The sequence below is a fragment of the Chiroxiphia lanceolata genome, chromosome 4 (genome assembly GCF_009829145.1).
Source record: "Chiroxiphia lanceolata isolate bChiLan1 chromosome 4, bChiLan1.pri, whole genome shotgun sequence".
In the NCBI taxonomy this organism is placed as follows: Eukaryota; Metazoa; Chordata; class Aves; order Passeriformes; family Pipridae; genus Chiroxiphia; species Chiroxiphia lanceolata.
Genome location: NC_045640.1, coordinates 70,623,925 through 70,642,451, shown reverse-complemented (window position 1 = coordinate 70,642,451; position 18,527 = coordinate 70,623,925). Strand labels below are relative to the sequence as shown.

Below are 18,527 nucleotides of genomic sequence, written 5' to 3'. Positions count from 1 at the left end.
ATTTTCTGAAACAGGCAGAGAGTAAAAAAGAAGTTTTTTGGGGTTTTTTGCACATGTTGATACATGCACTTTTACTTCAGCATCATCAACATCTATTTTCAGCTCTTTTCCTGCTTCGCTTCATCATTCTTTTGCTAAGAGAACTGAGCAGTCCAGACTGATAGTCTGCAGGCTGCACTTTCTCATGGACCCAGATGTTCATGTTCTTCTGTTTATATTGAATATATAAATATATGAAAGGTGAAAGATAACACTTTCTATCTCAGGTGGAAACGGTTAAGCTGTAGGAAATAGGCGTTAGGAAGCTTGTAGAGGAATATTTAGTTGATCTGTATCTCAAAACGTATTCTGTTTTGAAAATGTATTTAAATGATGGTATGATTATACATAGTTGTGGGTGACTAATCTAGTCTGTTGCTGCAGGTCATGGGAATAGTCATAAAAAGTATTTATTCGGAACGTGAACCCGGATGCGTGCTTTCCCGATGTGCTTCCCATATGGTCTGTAAGTAAACAGTAAATCAGATAGAGAAGAATTGAGGGAAGAGAGGAAGTGGGTACGTGGGGATTCTGCACCATTAAAACTGCAACCCTGCATGGTTTGAAGATCTGACTTGTTTTATCTTGGAAGAAAAAGAAGAAAGAATTAGTTTCTGCAGACCTAGGAACCCGTGGAGGTTCAGGCACTGAATTCTTTAATGGAAGTGCAGAGCAGACCGGTCACCTCCAGAAATCATGTTCCCTCTGCTCCCCTATGCTTGTCCTGTGGCAGAGCCTGGCACATGTCTGCAGACTTCAGCCTGCACTCTCTTCTCCTGAAACCAAACTAGTTTTAGGGAACTGTTGGTTTCATTCTGACAACTTGCTGTTCCTGTCGTTATTTGAGCTCACCTGGCTGTGCCTCACAGGGTGTATCTGCCAGAATATCCCTTTCAGATGTGTGGTTCCTGCTTGGTCCTTGCTGCTTGCCTTGGGAATTCTGAGCTAGGGAAGCAAGGACTTTGCAGATGGTCTCAGTGGGATAGGGTTGGGGGTCTGAGCTGTAAGCACTGCAAAAATGCCTTTTCTACTGCAGCTAAAGAGCACACAAGAAGTCCTGAGTTACAAACTCTGTACAATGGATGCGTGAGTGGGAGGGTGGGAGTTGTGCTTGGCAGGAGAAACCCTGTTTTGACATTGTCACTTCAATATACATGAAAAGTTTCAATCTCTATTCCTTTGTTTGCTCTATATTTATCTGTTTTACCTGACTGACCTTTAGTTCCAGCTGGGGAATCCATCCCAAGGCTCTGCAGTGTTGTTCCTCAGTACTTGAAGCCTAAGCAGGTTTTCTTTTAGCACCATGGCAATTTCTCTGTCACTGAAAGAGGCCATTTCATAGCTCTGGTATCTTAGGCTAGGAAATTTGCTGTTGGATGCAGCTCACACAGGCATTCCATGCCCTGCAATCCCTCTGATTTTCCTAATGTCCTTGTCTTCTTTTGTGGGCTAAAGAAAGTACGAGCTTTCTGTGGGAAACATTGGGAGATTAGAGAGAAGCAGTTGGTTTCAATCCAAGGGGTGGTGAGATATATTAGCACAGTTTATAAGATAAAGCCAAATCTCTATTCTCTGTTACCTTGTGAGACTCCAGCCTAGGGCTAAATGCAGCCACAGACAAATGCTCTTGTACTTCTGAGGGCACGTCAATGTGAGGAAGTTATCCTGGAATGAGATAGGGTGTGAATGTAAATGCAGTAGCTGTTCCAGCATAACATCCTGTGGAGACAAGGTCTTGGTGAAGTGACTAAAAGCAGTGCAATGACTCCAGTAGAAGCTGAGGACACTGAGCCCCCAGTGTGCTCCCCCTGCGGCCAACTCTGCGGGCAGAGGACAGGCTGAATACCATCTCCCAGGCCTTTTTTTTTGATGGGGATCCAATATCTAACCATCTTTGCACTGACTGCTTTTTCTGTCACTGTGGAAATCATGATTTATTGCTCTTTTTATCAATTGTCAGAATGAGGTGGAGGGTGATGGCCAACAGTGTCACTATAGGTACCTTGTGAACACAAAACATAGTTTAACACTCAGTGTGTGAGTGATGGGGAATATTTTAGCTCTGCCATCTCTTACTGGTATTTGTCATTCCTACATATTATCACTCCAGCTTTGATCATCAAAGGGTACCAAAGGCCTGTTAATGTACTATTTGTAGTGTTGGAGAGGTATATGTGTGCGTGCGTTCTTCATGTGGTACTCTGGGAGCTAAACCTCACCTCTTTTAGTGCTTGAGAAGTTGCTACACCAGTTTTTAGGCCTATGTGATGTGATTCAGTTGTTACCTGTTCTTTACGGGCTGCTGGAAATTAGTGTTTATTTTTAAAGTGCCTTTTTGCAGATTAAATAGAGCATTAATTAGCCCGTGTGAGGAACAGAGCATTATTCTACCGCAGCTTTCCATCAAGTCGAAAACTCATTACCAGATGTAGAGATCATAAACAAACACACATGGCTGCTGCATGTAAATCTTCTGCAGGAGAAATTACTGCTGATCTCTTCTGATTAGATCACTTTGTCTTCCAGCTCATTAATACACTTTTGACCATGGAGAATATTTAGGTGCTAATAGCTCACAAAGTAATATACAGGACATATTAACTTTCCATATTTGTTAGACATATTTCCATCTGGATTTTTTGCCAATGGTCTAGGATACTCTTTTTTTTTTCTATTTTGGAAGAGTAGTTGTGTAGTCAGAATTTTCCTTCATAATTGGTGTTTGCTTCCACAAACAGCAGAATGTACAAGCAGTCTTCCCAAAGCCACACAAAGATGATATTACAGAAATTAATCTGTAATTATTAGGCCAAAGTCTTTGCTGGCACAATCCCCAGGGGAGTTATGCCAGCAGGTAAATTGCCCCGAGGATGAATAAACCTAATGAGAGCTGGGAAGTGCTAATTTAGGACCTGATCCTACCTGTTACTGAGGAATTAGATCCCACTGCAGTAACTCCCATGGCAGACCCTGGAACCAGTCCCTGCCATGCCAGGCATCCCAGTGGTTGCTGTCACCTTCCTCTAATGATGGTCCATGAGATCTGGAATATGAGTGAGCACTGATCTCAGGAAGGCAGGCCATCCTAGGTGTCAGCAGAGCTTGCTAGATGGTGAAAAATGACACCTGTGACAGAGCCAAGACCTGTAATCCCACATTCAGTCTCTCTAAGGGATAGTCAAATGTCTTACTTCTGTTTGGGGTGACTTTTGCCTAACCCCACCAGGGTCCCTGGCATATTTCTTACCCCTCTCCCATATTTCTTATCCCTCTCCCAACCTCTCTGAGAGCACCAGTCACACACTTCCTGAGCTGCTGACCACAGCAAAGTGACCTGGCAGGGATGAGTAGTCTTGTCTCAGACTTTCATGTTTCTTCCTTTTACTGGAGACATCAATGTCCAGAAAATAGGTAGAAATACTTAGTGAGTAACTATCCTTATTGCCTGCTCTCTGCTTGTATTCCAGCTGTCAGTGGAAGTCCCTGGCTTTCTGCTTCGGGTATTTGACAAGTTGAGGTGTGAAATGCAGGCAGTTTACACCTTGGGGACAGAAGATTTGTGTGAAAATGAAGAATAGTAGTTTGTAGAAGATTTTTATGTTAAATACATATCACGTGGGAGTTTGGGAACCCAGGATGCCACTACTTCTTATAGGTGTTTTGCACATAAACCCCTAGCTGTAACTAGTTTAACTATTAAATGTTAATTATATAAAGCACCAAAGGAATGTGACACACTGGTGTTAACCACATCTTCTCTCTATTATCAGACCATGAATTTTAGCATAATTTTGATTGAATCCTGCATTAGCAACTGTCTCTAGTTCTGATAGTGGGTGTTACTGAGTCCAAAGTTTTGCAGAACCTGTAACTACCATCACCTTAAAGTTGAAAAAGGTCTCGTTCGTTGAACTTGTTCTGCTCATTTATAGCTTCCATTTACCTTCCAATTATTAAAAGCAGATAAGTGTTTTGGAATGTATTTAAGCATGTGCTCTCCTTCAGTTGTGTTTACTGACGTCAGAGGAACCCAAAACAGATGCCTGTGTGCTTTCAGGGATGCTTTCTTGAAACAGGAAGAGAGGAAAAGAGAGAAGTCTCTCCTTCCCTTCTTGGCTCTCCTCTTTTCATGTGTGAGCAACACACTGTGCATCTGGTTTTGTTTAAACTCAAGCATGGCAAACAACCACACTCTGTGAAAACTTCCTACTTCTTCCCATCCTTCTTTATGGTTTGGCTTTTTCTTCTTGCTATTGATATTTGGGAACCTGCAGAGACAAAGTGATGTGAAACTTGGAGGTCTTACAGAGGAGTTTGTTCTAGCAGTGTTTGTGTAAAGCCTTGTGGTGCCACAAAAGCCCCCCAGTTCCATTGCTTGGTTTGCTTTTTTTAAGCTAATTCTTCATTTGCAGGGGGCCTGTCAGGAGAGAGGTAGCGGGGAGATGGATGGGAGAATCTTCCAGCTCTCGACAGTTGGCTGAATTGCCTCTTTTACTGAAATAACATTCTTGAAGCATATTGTAATATTTTATAGCTCTCATAAAAGACACAGGTACTTGTTGGTAAATTACAATCTGTGAACCCAGTAAACCTGTTGGTTCTTCTGAATCAAGTGTGCTTGATGAACTTGTCTCCCAAGTTTAAATGGCAGTAGCACTCATTGTGTACTTTAAAATAACTCTACCAAAAAAAAAAAAAAGATTGTGTATACAGAGTTTACTTTTTAAAAGGGAAATAAATTGATAGTCATTTTGTTGGGGAATTTACCTTTTTTTTTTTTAAACAGTGAAGCATTTCCTGACATGGTTGCAACAGCTAAGCAAGATGTATGTTGAATTCACATGTATATTTAAGTGTTACATGGCTATCCCTGCTTTGCCACCTACTCAGTTCATGCTGTGACAGACCTAACAACTGCTAAGTGACAGAACTGAAAGTAATTTTGCAGGTTTCTTACAAACATGTGAAGATTAAACTCTTCCACCATCTAAAATTAAGGGCCCTTTGTGTTGCATCTGCAATATTTTGCACCTTGTAAAGATGAGGACAGGAACATTTTGGAAATAGCCAAGAGTAGTAGCATCCTTTTCTCTCCTTCAAAGTTTGGGTTATCTGAATAGGGTTATGTTGGCCCTAATTGTGAAGTCTGATGCTGACTAGAGATTTCAAACCCACTCTTCTGTGTGCAAAAATGTCAGTGTGAACTCGTGTTGAAGCCATGTAGACTTGATTAGGGTCTTCTTTTAATCTAGAAATCATATTATAAAATACATGTGTTCCCAACAGTTTTAAGAAATTCCTTGTGGCGATTAAAGCAATCGCTTGCTCAGAAAATAATACCAGGAAGATATCTAGCACATTTTTACTGATTTTTCCCCTTTTAGATATGTATATAGTGTGTTAAAGAGAAGAATCAGCAGTCCATCAATAGTACGTAAATTAAGAAGTCCCTTGATGGCCGATTTAATAATCTAAGTAGTAGTATTAGCTAAAGGAGAACTGAGTGGAGTGTCCACTTACTGCGTAGCTGCCTTGCTGCAAGGCTGTCAGGCAGTACTTAGTTATAAATCTTGCAAACTGAAAAAAGCCCACCCTGATAAGACTACCAAGGCATGACAAATGCCAGCTATAAATAGATTTTTGACTTCCTGCTCATCTCTTCTTTCTCCTGCCTTTCGCGCTCTGCTCTGGTGTAACAAGCTGACAGGGCTGTGCAAGCTCCTCCAGGTGAAGGTCAGCTCCTGATATATATTTGATCATCATGTAAAGTTCTCCTGTTAGTATGTGGTCCCCATTTTAACCTCTTTGCAGATTCCCCCAATTATCCCAAATCACTTTCACATGGAGCTGAGGTTAAGCTTTATTTCTCTTGGCTTGTCCCTTCTGTAGCAGACACTTCGTCTTCACTTTGAAAGGACAAAGCGATGTTCAGCTGCCTGGACCTGCGCCCAGCATTTGATTTATACATTATTTAATTTCCTTTAGAAAATTGGAAGCAGAACTTTAGGAGTGGAAGTCAGTCCTTTTCATTTGTTTAAGGATCTTTTAGGGCTAATATAATCATCGATAGTAGATGTCAGCATGATTAGGGTGACTTAAGGTAAAGCAAAGAAAATTGAATACCAAGAGAAATTCTTTCGAAGTGGAGAGGGTGCCAAGATTTATAGCTGTGCACAATATCTGTGGGTTATGAATTGTGGCATTAAAAAAGGTAAATGGGAAATCATCGGGTTTTTGAGTGACACGTTGAAAACACCTGCCTCCCCTGGCTGCACAGCAGGCTGGGACAAGAAAGGTTTGCACCCTTGGCGTTACATCTGCAATCGTTTCTTGGACCGTGGGTCTCTCTGGAACTTAATTCAACCAAGTAACTAATTCTGCAGAAACTCTTCAGTCAGTCCGGAGGTTTGCGTTTGGGCTGACTCTGCATTCACTGCTGCAATTAGGTCTGCACATGCCGGGAAGTGACTGCCAAGACAATTTGAAAATTTCTCATGCAGTGGAGTCAGGAAATTAAAAATTAACTCTGGAAAGGACATCATATAATATTTGGCAGTGTTGTTTGAGCACTGTGTCCACTGAAGGGTAGAAGGTCTTCCTCTTACCAGAAAAAAAATCCAAAACCCAAACGTATGAGAGTTAAAATTTATCTTCCATGGGATTTTGAATGATCCACAGCTGAGGGAAATATCGGAAGCGGAGAGGCCTGTGGCATGCATGTGCTTATGGATCCAATATGACTTACTTGTGGCCTTTAATTTAGCCAAATAGCACATAATGACACAGAGTGAGAGTGCCATGTTGTTTCAGGCTCTGTGGTGCTACAGCTGCTCTTCCTGACATAGTTATAGAGGGGCAAAAAAGTCTTCAGTGCCCGAGTGTTGCTGTGATGCTGCACCCATTGCGACTTCCAGAGTTATGAATCTGATTTGTAAGTCACTGGATAAATAGGAGATGCTCATTACAGCATGAGAGGGGCTTTCTGAATCACACCTGTGCTGTGCAACCTGCACTTTCTGATACCTGTGAACACAGTGACATACCCTTTGGGCTAAAACACATGCCTTCCCAAATTTGGGCTGCTGAGGAGGTAAGTACCAGTTGTGTGGTGCCACACAAGTGAAAGGAGGGAATGAAATCCAGTTTCCCTCTGACATTTCATGCTTTTAAAACTTGCTCACGCCATACAAAACAAGTGATTGATATCACAGAGTCTTCCAGAGACCATGAAAAGTATTAAATCTGATGTCAAGCAGGAAATGTTGAGAACACCTCCTGATCTTTGCAATGCTGAATCATTACAAAGCTGAGAGAAAATAGCATTTGGGTTTTGGTTCAGTGTGGAAAACTGTGCTTCTGTGGCAGCATCCTGTACCAAAGAATGAAGCTGCCTTCATTCTTTTGATCACCTTTTATTGTTTTTGCAGAGGGGTTAATACTTTTCTGTGTGAGTCCTACTGTCTGTGCATCTAACATAAAAAGAGTAAATATAATACACGGGGAAGTGGAAAATTCGTATTTTCTCATGCACAGAGGCAAATCCTGAGCAAATCTGAACTGAGGGATATTAAGGATCTGTACAACCCATGGTACTGGTGTGGGTTTTTTCTCATATTCTCATTTTATCCTTCTTCCCTTCTGCCAAAAGATCTCCCAGCCCACAGCTCCTCTCTGTCTTTGCTGTTGATCTCCGTAGCAGTTGTTCCCTTCATCTTTCTTTCCTCCTTTCTCTTTGTAGCTGCTTGGACAATTCCTATGGATACAATTCCTTTTTCTAGTGGTGGAAACTGGATGGGGAGCAGAATTTTTTCCCTGACTGAGTTTAGGCTCTGGTAGGTAAACCAGCCCCACAGCAGGAGGCAAAGAACCTGATGGTGACTTCAGTTCATAAGTGTCCCTCAAACCTCGGGATCACTTCAGGATAGTCCTGCACTAAAGTTCCTTAATGGCTTTTGAGGGTTTTAGTTGTGATCCTTAGTTCTGTTACAGAGGTTGAAATGCTGTTAACCTTAAAAAGCAAAGCTAAACACAACATGGAGGAAGGGGAAGGAAGCCTCCTCTGCTTCCCCCTATGCATATTTGCAAAAATGTTTAGGGTAAATTTTGCATATAAAATGTCTTTGTTAAGAGAAGTGCAAGTGACCCATTTTCTAAGTCTTCATAGCGATGGAAATTTGCATTACATTGTCTTGCCTAGACAAGGAAGGAGGGGGAGAAAACTCAGGAGATCAAGGAGGTTTTCACAATTACATGGCACAAACTGAGAAGGAGTTTATGAATATGAAAGAGAAGAAATACCTTTATTGACTTTCTCTTCAATTAAAATATACCCCTTGCATAAATCCTTAACTAAAGGTAATTGTTGGTACACCACTTTTCTTGTTCCGTATATTTACATCATTCATGGTTACTTTTCTTGCTATAATTACTTCATTTCTTTCCTTGCACGAGCAAAACTTGCATTAAAACTTAAACAAGTTCTTTACCAGCACTTTTGCTTCCTCTTTTAGGAGTAGTGACTGTACATGTAGCTGTGGCTGACAGCCTTGCTTGATAGGTCTGACTGTCCTGCCAGCCATACTCTGCCGCTCTGGAATACAGAGTATTGCAGTAGCCCTCCTCCCTGATTTTCCTGGGAAACATGAGCAGCTGGGTACCATGGGAAACTCCAAACTTAGAAAGAGCCTGAAATTCCTCTAGCATTCTGCTGAGGAAATAGATACTCCACAGGAGACATCTCACACCTTCCAGGAACTGAGAACCCAATAAATAAAAGCAGGAGGGCTTCCATTAAGGACATTATTCATCTTGCAATCTGAAGGCCTTATGTCCTTTCTCTCCAAATGTCTTTTCTCACCTCCTGCCTCAACTCAGGATGTGTATTTGTGTGTAAATAGCCATACAGAGACCCAGAAAGTATGTTGTAGGATTTGTGTGTTTTCTATCCGAATTGATAGAAGCACTAAGTTTCCAGAAGATTTGCCATTATTTTTAACTGAGTTTGCTTTTCCTGTATTGTATTATGATAGCTCACATGTAGATAACTACAAATACAGTTGCTATTAACCTGCTGTGTAAGATCCAAATCAGGACAATATTTGCCATGGCTCCAAAGACAAGATGAAAGAGAGAGTTTGAATAAACCCATGAAAAAAAGGATTTTTTGCTTTCCTTTTTTTGCTGGGTGGATTCAGAAGTTTAGCTACCTTTAAATGGTGATATAATGTAATAGAAATGCTGCCGGAGCTGAAAGGAGATGAAAGACAGTTCTAGACTGGCTGTGCTCTATTGAGCAAAAAAAAACATTTTTAAGGAAGGGAGGGCACTTCTCACGATTCCTTTTGCAGAATCGCTTTTATTTGCTTTGTTTTGATAGGAGTCTGAGGCCTTTGCTGCTCTCTCAGGTTAAACTTGAGAAAGGAAAGGCATGAATTATTTTCCAGTGCAAAAGAAATACAGAATATGTTGGAATATCACTCAACCTCATATCTGTCTGCCTTGAAATCTGAACAGCAAGCAGGCAAAGGCAACAACTGCTTAACACCTGCACCCTGATAGGTTTCATAAGGTAGAAGCTGCCAAATCTGTTTTGTAGGTTTGTTTTTGGTTGTTTTTTTTTTTTCTAGAGAGAAACTCATGTCAGCTGCAGCTAATGATGTCCTCCCAGTCTTCTAGTTTTAAATTTTTAGTTGCATAATTCTATCTGTCTTGCTGGCGGCGTTCGGCAAAATACCACTGGCTCTGTGCACAGGTCCTCTGCAGACTGAGTGAGAACACAGTATTCTCTTAATTACTTTTAATTAAAATGAGTGCATGCACACACATACACACATAGAAAGACTCTGTTTTTCTAGAGGCTTGGCTTCCTTTTCCTCATTGAAGGGAAGAAGTTAAATTTTCTCATTAAATGTTTATATAAAAATGAAATAATTCTGAGGTTAACCAGAAATGCAGCTTAATCTTGTACAGAAACATGTGTGTGATTTTTTGGGGGGTTGGTTTTTTTTTTCAGTCGCACAAATATAGCTGAAACTTAGAGTTGGCAGAGAGTGCTGTTTAAAAATATTTAGTCCCAACGTGTAAAAACTCGTTTTGTTACGGAATTCCTTTGTGAAAGGTGTAGCTATGCCATGTCTCTGCCAAAGTGATGGGAGCCATATCGACAGAGAGCATCTTGGAAAATAGCTGCATTTTGGGCTTGTAGTTGCAAATGTAAAATTGGAATTTACATGTTTTATATATTGCTTGGAAGGATACCACATCTAGTAATATTTTTTAAGAGAGTGGAAAGGAGAAAAAAGAAAGCTTGCAGATGGAGTCGAAGCCTTGCTCTGTTAGAACATGTCGGGATGAGCAGAGGTATGTGTGATGACACTGAGCATGTACCACTGAAAGCTCTGCTTTATTCTCTTTAGCTGTCATCATGTGCTGTAGTTATGATACATACACTTAATTTTGGCTACATACCTCATCTTTCCCTTCTCTGGGCGTGTTTAAGCTTTATAGAATAATGAGAGCTACTGATACATGTGATAGCATCTGCTGCACAGCACAACCCGTGCTCAGGTTTTGGTACTGTGAGAGCAATTAAATGCAGCATTTTGCTGTCATTCTGTCTCATTAATTGTTGCCACGATGCCATTGTCCCACAAGAGCCAGTTGTCTGGCTCAGCCCCAGGCTTTGTGGCACCGGGTGACCACAGCATGTAGACAAGGTAAATCTGAAGCCTGGCTCTCCTGGCTGAGAGAAGGAGGGAGCAGAAGGAGAACTTGGCCTTTGCTGTGGCTGCTGTAGAAGGGGTTGAGGGGGAACCACCGTCCTGGTCAAATCAGATGTATTCAGGTAGCACAACAGCTTTAAGTCCCTGTGCAGCACCTCAGGTAAGCTGTGGACACCCGCATGCACATCAAGCCACAAAATTACACAAATAAGCAAATGGTGCATTAAATAGTGAAGATTTGGGATGGACTGTTCTGAACTAAAGTCACTTAAAGACTTCATTAAAGGAGCTGGTGTTGTTCATTTACATGTCCTTAACATTGACGAAATCAGGAATGGCAGAGATTGTTTGCTCAGAGACAGAGGATACACATAATCATAGAATCACAGAATGATTTGGGTTGGAAGGCACCTGAAAGACCATCTAGTTCCAACTCCCCTGCCGTGTGTAGGGACACTTTTCACTAGACCATGTTGCTAAAAAAAAAAATACATGTCCTTTTCATTTAAGAATTGTCAAGATGCTGCTTCCTCAGTTTTAAAATAGATGATCCAATGTCTGGTCATATTGAATGTCTCTTTAGTAAACAAGGCAGAAAGAAGTCTCTGTTTTTATAAAAAATAATATCTAATTGTAGGCTCTCATTGCAGAGGGTGGCTGCAATATGAACTCATCTGTTCCAAGGCAATGTTCATAAATACAGAGCCATATAGATGGGAGTGCTTTAAGTTGAGGAAAACTAATAACATTTTAAAACATAGCTGCTTAGAGATCAAAAATCCTCTGGCTCACTGAGGCACTTGTGTGGCCTGTGAGGGCCTTGCACACTTTAGCTGGGCAAATTTTATGGAACAACAGATATACTAAGTAAATTCACTCCAAAGCTCCCATGGTAGGTTCAGTATATGAATCTGAGGAGTGAGTGGATACTGTATGAAAAGCATTATGCTAGTGTACATTATCATTTTCTGGTTAGAATAGATTATTTTCCGTTTGCAAAATGCCCAAATGTATAATTATATAATTTTGCCCAGAGAAGCTGCGGATGCTCCATCTCTGTAAAAGTGTTCAAGGCCGGGTTGGATGGGGCTTGGAGCAACCTGCTCTAGTGGTAGGTGTCCCTGCCCATGGCAAGGGGGTTGGAACTGGATTGTCTTTAAGGTCCCTTCCAAACCAAACCATTTTATGATTCTATAATCCATCTCATTTAAATCTACAGATCGTAGAATTGACTGGAATGAAGAGATGCACATACAGGGGCTATTCTTTGTCTTTCAAAGATTAGATCAAAATTTATCACAGGGTGATCATAGTATTGGAAACTTTTTCTTCTATACAGAACAAGATTTGTAGGTATCTGTAAGATTTTCTCTGTGCAGAGAAATGAAAAAAGCCGTGAAGAGAAAAAAGCTGTGTTATCTTGTCTTTCATGGGTTTACACATGAAACAGCAAAGCTGAAACACGAGAGAAGTATTAAACTTAAGCCGTTACAACTCGCTCTTTAGCCATTTTAGAGGAAAAAATTTGATATTTGTGACATGTTAAAATAGCACTTTTATCTTTAAATGTACCGTATTGTACAAAGGTATTGTCTAGGGCAGGTCTCCTCAGCATCTCTCCATTCCCTGGAGGAAGAGGCTGTGCTCCGCACTCCTCCCATGCTGACTGGTGCTTGTCAAATCCCCCTGTGAGCCCACCTCAATACCCCAGCAGCAAGCTAAGGCTTTTATTTTTATTTTCTGGATTAGTTTTCTGATGGTCTGGTGCATTGAATCAGTTAATGAAAGGGCCAGCTTAGGCCGGAGCCAGCACAAGAGCAGGGTGGGAGCCGCAGCCGGCAGCGGGTGGTGGCTGCACAAAGGAGAAGGGGGAAAGAGGGGCCGTGGGGTCCCACAGTCTGAGCAGGAGTGACCTGCTGGGGGTGGCACAGACCTCGAGGTATTTACATCTCTGCCCAGCACTGCACTGAGCCTCCTGCAAATCCCTTGTGGGAAGTTGTGCGCTGCTGGAGTTGCATTGAATTTTTTATGTCAGTTTTAGAATACAGCCAGCAACCTTTCCCAGCTACTCTCTGCCTGCAGAGCATTCTTCTCCTGGTTTGTTTTCTCACTTTGGAAAGGTATCCATGCCCACCTTTTCCCTCAATCAGGTGACGGCCCTGAGTCCTGAAAGCTTTCCAACTTCCCTGGTTTTGTGTGTCTATTGCTCTCACAGAGCAGCTCCTGATGCAGGGGTAGGAGGTGCCTGACACGGGTAGGAATTTGCCTGAGTGAGAAACAGATGTCCTGACCCAGGAGTTATTCATGTCCTTTTAAAGCTCCCATGTATGAAGCTTTTATCTCTCCTTAACTGAGCAAACTTCCCAAACCTCTCCCCAGCCTCCCTTTGAGGCTGCCTGGCAGGCGGGCACCGCATGGGCGCTCAGCCTCGCAGGTAGTTTTCATCCAGGAAGCGCCCCAATTCGTGCTATTCACAACCCCCAGGGTACTATTCTGTTTCCAGGCTCCTAATCCCTCTTACACACACAATCCCTTACAACTTTAACTGGCGGGGTGGAGGAGCAAGTTAAAAAGGAAGGAAAAAGGAAAATGAAACACAATGTACAGCCAGGCAGTGGCTGCCAGTTACCGGGGCACACAATCGACACCAGCTGCAAGCCCAATTAAACCCCACATTCACAGGTGTTCCCAGCACACTCGGCGCTAACAAAACCACTTTCTTGAAAATACCTAAGGCTTTAACACAGAAGCTCGTTTCTTTTTTTTTTTTTTTCTTTTTTTTTCCCTTTTTTTTTTTTTAAAGATTCTTTAAAGCTATTTAGAGCACTTTAAATACAAAGAAGCTGAAAAGGACTTTCAGTTCACGGGAAAGAGTTGGTGCTTAATGCCAGAATGGGGAAGAATCCGCGGGGCTGAATCATGCAATGTTACCATTGGTTTCGGGAGAAAGATGGGTTATGCTGAATGCTGTTTATTCAGGGAACAGAAACTGGTGCCGGGCATGTTATTGTTGCTGGGAGTGAAATGGGGAAGGAGGGAGTGACTAGGTGTAAATCCATATCTTTTGGGGACTCATCATGGTCTGCACTGTGGCTGTGAGCCTGTGTGTGTGGCTTCGCCTCTTACCAATCTCTGTGTGTGTTGTTCAGGCAGCAAATTTTAATTCTCCTTCCCTCCCAGGGTAGCTTGGTACTGTTGTCTTTTTGACTTTGAAGCAGGATTCTAAAAGTTGTTTATTTTCTGATCTTAAAGCACTCCTACAGGTGATAAATCAGTCCTCTAAAAAAAATAATATACTGTTTTTCATACATGAATTCAAAATTATTCCCACGCTAACAGATGACTGCAGACAGCAGATGAATGCATAGCTCAGTAACTTGCTCTCACTTCATTGAAAATGCGAATTCTATTTGTTAATCTTTCATTTATAATTATAATAATGATCAAATTAGGGGATATTGTGATACTCACAGGTTCAGTGGCACTCAGTCCCACCTGGCTGGCTCTTCATTGCTGCAGTAGCACCCACAGTGTAGTTACAGCTTAATTACCTGGTGCCTGGTCTGGTGCTGTGTAATCACTGTTGTTTCTGACAATCACTTCATGTCTTCATTACTGCCTTAGCAGTGGGTGCTGAAAGCCACTCTGTATTCAGATGCAATCATAATATCTATTTTGTCCTTCCATACAGCGAGCTGCAGTTTTGCCTTTAGAACAGGTCTAGGACATTTTTCCTATTCGTCACAACACGCAGAGATCCAAAACACTGGGCTTCTATTTATCTTCTTTTTTTAGTTTACTGAAAAGGTAAAAATGGTGATCTCTTGTATTTGTATTTGAAATTCGTTAAGAATTACCTTGCAGGTAGGTAATGTTGGCTCTCAGCATTCATTTACAAAGGCAGGCAGAGGCTATGCATGCTGCTAAATGCAATGGGGAAAAAAGAAAATCGCCCAGGCTTCAAATTCAGAAGTATTCAACCTAAATTCGGTATGGTCACTTGGGAAAAGATGCTGGAGGCAGCGTGGATAATTTTCTGAGAAAAATCATCTCAGTGCTAACACAGTGATAGGAAAGGAACTGCAAACAACCCAAGGACACAGCTATGGCCTGGTTTGGCCCCTTCCATGCCCTGCATGGCTTCAGCCACTCAACAGTGAGAGGACAGGGCAGAACTAGCCAAGACAACATGGGATGGGAGGAAGATGGACAAGTTGTGAGGGAGCAAGGACCAGCTCACTGAGGAGTCTTCAGCTTGCAAAGATTTGACTGAGGAGATGAGATAAAACTCTGTAAAATCATTGATAGTATAGGGCAAGTAAACAGGGAAGAACGGATGAGTCACCGTTCTCATAACACAGGGATTATGAGGCATTTGCTGAAATTACCAGGTTTAATACAAACAAAAGTGCTTTTTTATACAAGGCATGATTAGCCAGTGACACTCCATACAGGATGATGTTGTGGCGGCCAAAAGGAGAAAGGATTTAAGAAAGTCACTGGACAAACTCACCGAGGATAGGCCTGTTGCAAGGCTTTAAAACTGATGATCAGGATGTAACCTCTGGATTTGGAGTGCTGCTAAGCCTGGGAATGATCCATACCTTGCTGCAAAGCTGCAGGTCTTCCTTTGCTGTCAGTCAGCCCCCTTCTGCTGCCTTCCCTCTTTGCCTCACTTGACCCGACCTAGAGAAATAACATTTAAAAACCCTTCAGTTGCTCCACCTGGTAGAAATGTCCTAATGTGACTGTGACAAGAAATATCCATGAAAAACCAGTGACCTTAGGCCAATAACATGGCAGATTTCACCAGATGAATTCACTCTCACATCACTGTGGCTACACCACTACTTGTGTTTGCTTTCCACGAGTGATTTAGCTTTACCAGCTAGTGAGAATGCTTGTGAGGAGGGTTTTTTTTTTTATAGTTTGCATACTTGTACAAAGAAAAATAATCAAACTTGTCTTGTTGAATCTCTTACCTTAGAAACCTGATCTTCTGGGTTAGCCAAGGAATGGAAACAACACCATGTGACTCTGTGACCAGACATGAGGGCCTGAATTTTCAACACTGTACCATAATATCTGCTGTTTATTGCTCAACAACAAAAGATTTAGTCCACAAAAATTCTGAGTGCAGCCAGAAAAGAGACAACAATAATTCATGCCTTAAAATTCTTTCATTGTCCCTTAAAAACAGCTGAAATGCTTTTGAGAAGCCACAGATAATCTAGTTTTCTGCTGCTTCCTCACACTTAGTGGTTTTCAGTTATCACAGAACTTATGGTTCGGTCTTTAGGAATAAAATTAAAACAAAAAAAATCCTTTGGAGGTTAATTATCATCACAGTTACTACCAACAGTGTTGTCAGAGCACAGAGAAAACATGAGAGCATCACCAGAACTATGACCTTATGGGCAAATTCTTCCTGGGTGTATCTGTACAAATGAAATGGGAAGAAATAAGACTGACAGTGGTGTCCTTTCAGTTTTGGATCTGCCAACTTGGTAGTGTTTCCTTGAGCTTCTCCTTCAGTAAAACATAGCAGCTCCTAGCAACTCTTGTCAGTGACACCCTGCTTCATCATTTTGATGCTGTGGGTGGGGTGATGGTCTCAGAGAGAAGAGGGTGGTCAAAACCTGCTGTACTGCATTTGGGTTTGTTTTTTTTTAATAAAGGTCTCTTCATTTTGTGGAAAACTTGTCCTTACTGCAGTATTTATCAAGGGGAAATGGACCCCTCTTTTGAAGACCAGCACGGGTTCAGAGTCCAGGATGCTTGGGATCTGTTTTTCCATCCACAGTCTTTTGAAAGAGTGGTAGGCAGGGAGGGTGGGGGGGTGGGTTTTTTTTCTTTTTCTTTAATTAGCTTAACATTCGTGTTAGAGGTGGGGACACAGTCACACTGTCTGCCTGGGGAAAAGCCTGCACAGAAAGACCAAGGTTAACTTTCTGGATGATGTATTCCTTATCTCCACAAGAAGCTGGTGCACTAAATCTCAGCTACTCTTCCATGTTAGGCTGTCTCTGAAGTCCTGAAAAGCATTAAAATGCGTAACAGCAGTGTTTAGCTTCGCTGCTCATTAGAACAGCACAGAACTAATAGTAATATTGTTGTAACTTGACAAAGCTATCTAAATCCATGCATGTTTTCTTGTGAAAGCTTCCTAAACATGCTGCTAAATCCCCTAAAAAGCTACTAAAGGGCTTTGGCAACCATTAGGGGAGCATAAGCGGGGGGAACTCCTTTCAGTAAGTGAACAAACAGAGAAAATATGCTGAATAGCCGGACAAATGTGTTTCAGCTGGCTCTTTCATTTACAGATATAAGGCAGCAGTCAATATCAATCACTGTTTTCCCTGTTGCACTGGAAATCACAATATCTCTTTTCATTCCACAAGCTCCTTTCACCACAGTAATGTGTCTTTGGAGTGACACTGGCATCAGTCTGTTTCCGCTGTCTGAAGTCCAGAGAGCTTAAAAACACATTGCAGGGTATGAGACCTTAACCCTCCTCCCCTTCCACACACCCGTCTCCTTCGAGCCTTCCTTTCGGAATTAATTGTTTTTACTTCTTTCCCAGTGCGAAGCTGAGAAAGAAAAGTGCCCACAGAGCCTGGGAATATCTGCTCTTGCACTTTGGGGACCGAAAAACGTGTGGCTGGTGTTTGGGGTTTGAATTTATCAGGTGTTGTGGGGAGTTTAACACAAGGCAATACGATTAGCGAGTTAATTTGCAACATGCTGTATTATGAAAGGTAATGTTACCGTGGTTTGAATTTTGAGCTATATCCTGTTTCTTGGATGTCCTAATCGCCCACAACCTCATTTATTAAATAAAAAAAAAAAGTTGGAAAAGCTCTGCTTGTCAGTATCTGGCATTTGGAGTGTGTTGTTGATCTTGTGTTTGCTTTCTTCCTTTCAAGTAATATATTTTATAAGTATAATAATAATAATAACACTATGTGGTTGTGCTTCTCTATTGTTTCTTTGCAGATAACAGCAGTCTGTAGAGAAGCAGCCCTTCTGGCTCTCCAGGAAGACATCCATGCCCAATCCATCATGGGACGGCACTTTCGGTGCGCACTGACTGTCGTGACCCCGAGGATTCCCGACTCGTTAATCCAGTTCTATGCAGATTATCAGCAGCAGAGTGGACTGCACACGCTTTGAGAGGCAAATTAATACACACACAAATTCACACACAGTGTGGATAGCAAATTTCCTCCATAAAGCTGTCAGAAGCCAAAGAATTTTGTATTGTGAGTGGAGTATCTAAAGTTAATTAAACGTAGAATTGTTGTAATAAAAGTCCACGTGGAAGTTTTGAGTGTAATAGATATTGTCCTAAACTCCATATTTTACCATTTCAGTGGTATAAACTGCATTTTACAGGTAGTAAGATTGCTGATTTAAGTTAGTTTATCTCAGTGTATATCCACATATAAAAAAAATTTATCAAATTGTGAACTTTTGGTGGATTCTTGGCCCTAAAGAGAGAACCAACAAGTGCCATTACTGTCTTCATTTGTTCCTGCCTCAGCCACAGTTTAATCCCAGGGACCGTCCCAGTGAGGCACAGACCTGGGGAGTGGCCTCTCTACAAAAAATGCTGAAAATTATTGTGACTCTTTTGATTTATGATCTCCAACAAAGCTGCCAAACAGGCTTTCTGAGATAAAGCTGAAGTATCCTGATTGATTACAGCCAAACATTTATCTTTGGTCTTAACCAGCTCCTGTTCAGACATACTGGCAAGGAGGCACC

General features: G+C 41.7%; 1 protein-coding gene across 1 annotated transcript in view; it reads left to right on the top strand.

The window, feature by feature from the left end:
- The window catches only part of SPATA5 (spermatogenesis associated 5), a 167,675-nt gene extending 149,607 nt beyond the window's left edge, over positions 1 to 18,068 (top strand). Inside the window, exon 16 of the mRNA XM_032685188.1 lies at positions 17,757 to 18,068. Within this exon, the coding sequence (XP_032541079.1) occupies positions 17,757 to 17,933 (177 nt within the window). The 3' untranslated portion in view covers positions 17,934 to 18,068. The remainder of the gene's footprint in view (positions 1 to 17,756) is intronic.
- The last annotated feature ends 459 nt before the right edge of the window (positions 18,069 to 18,527 follow it).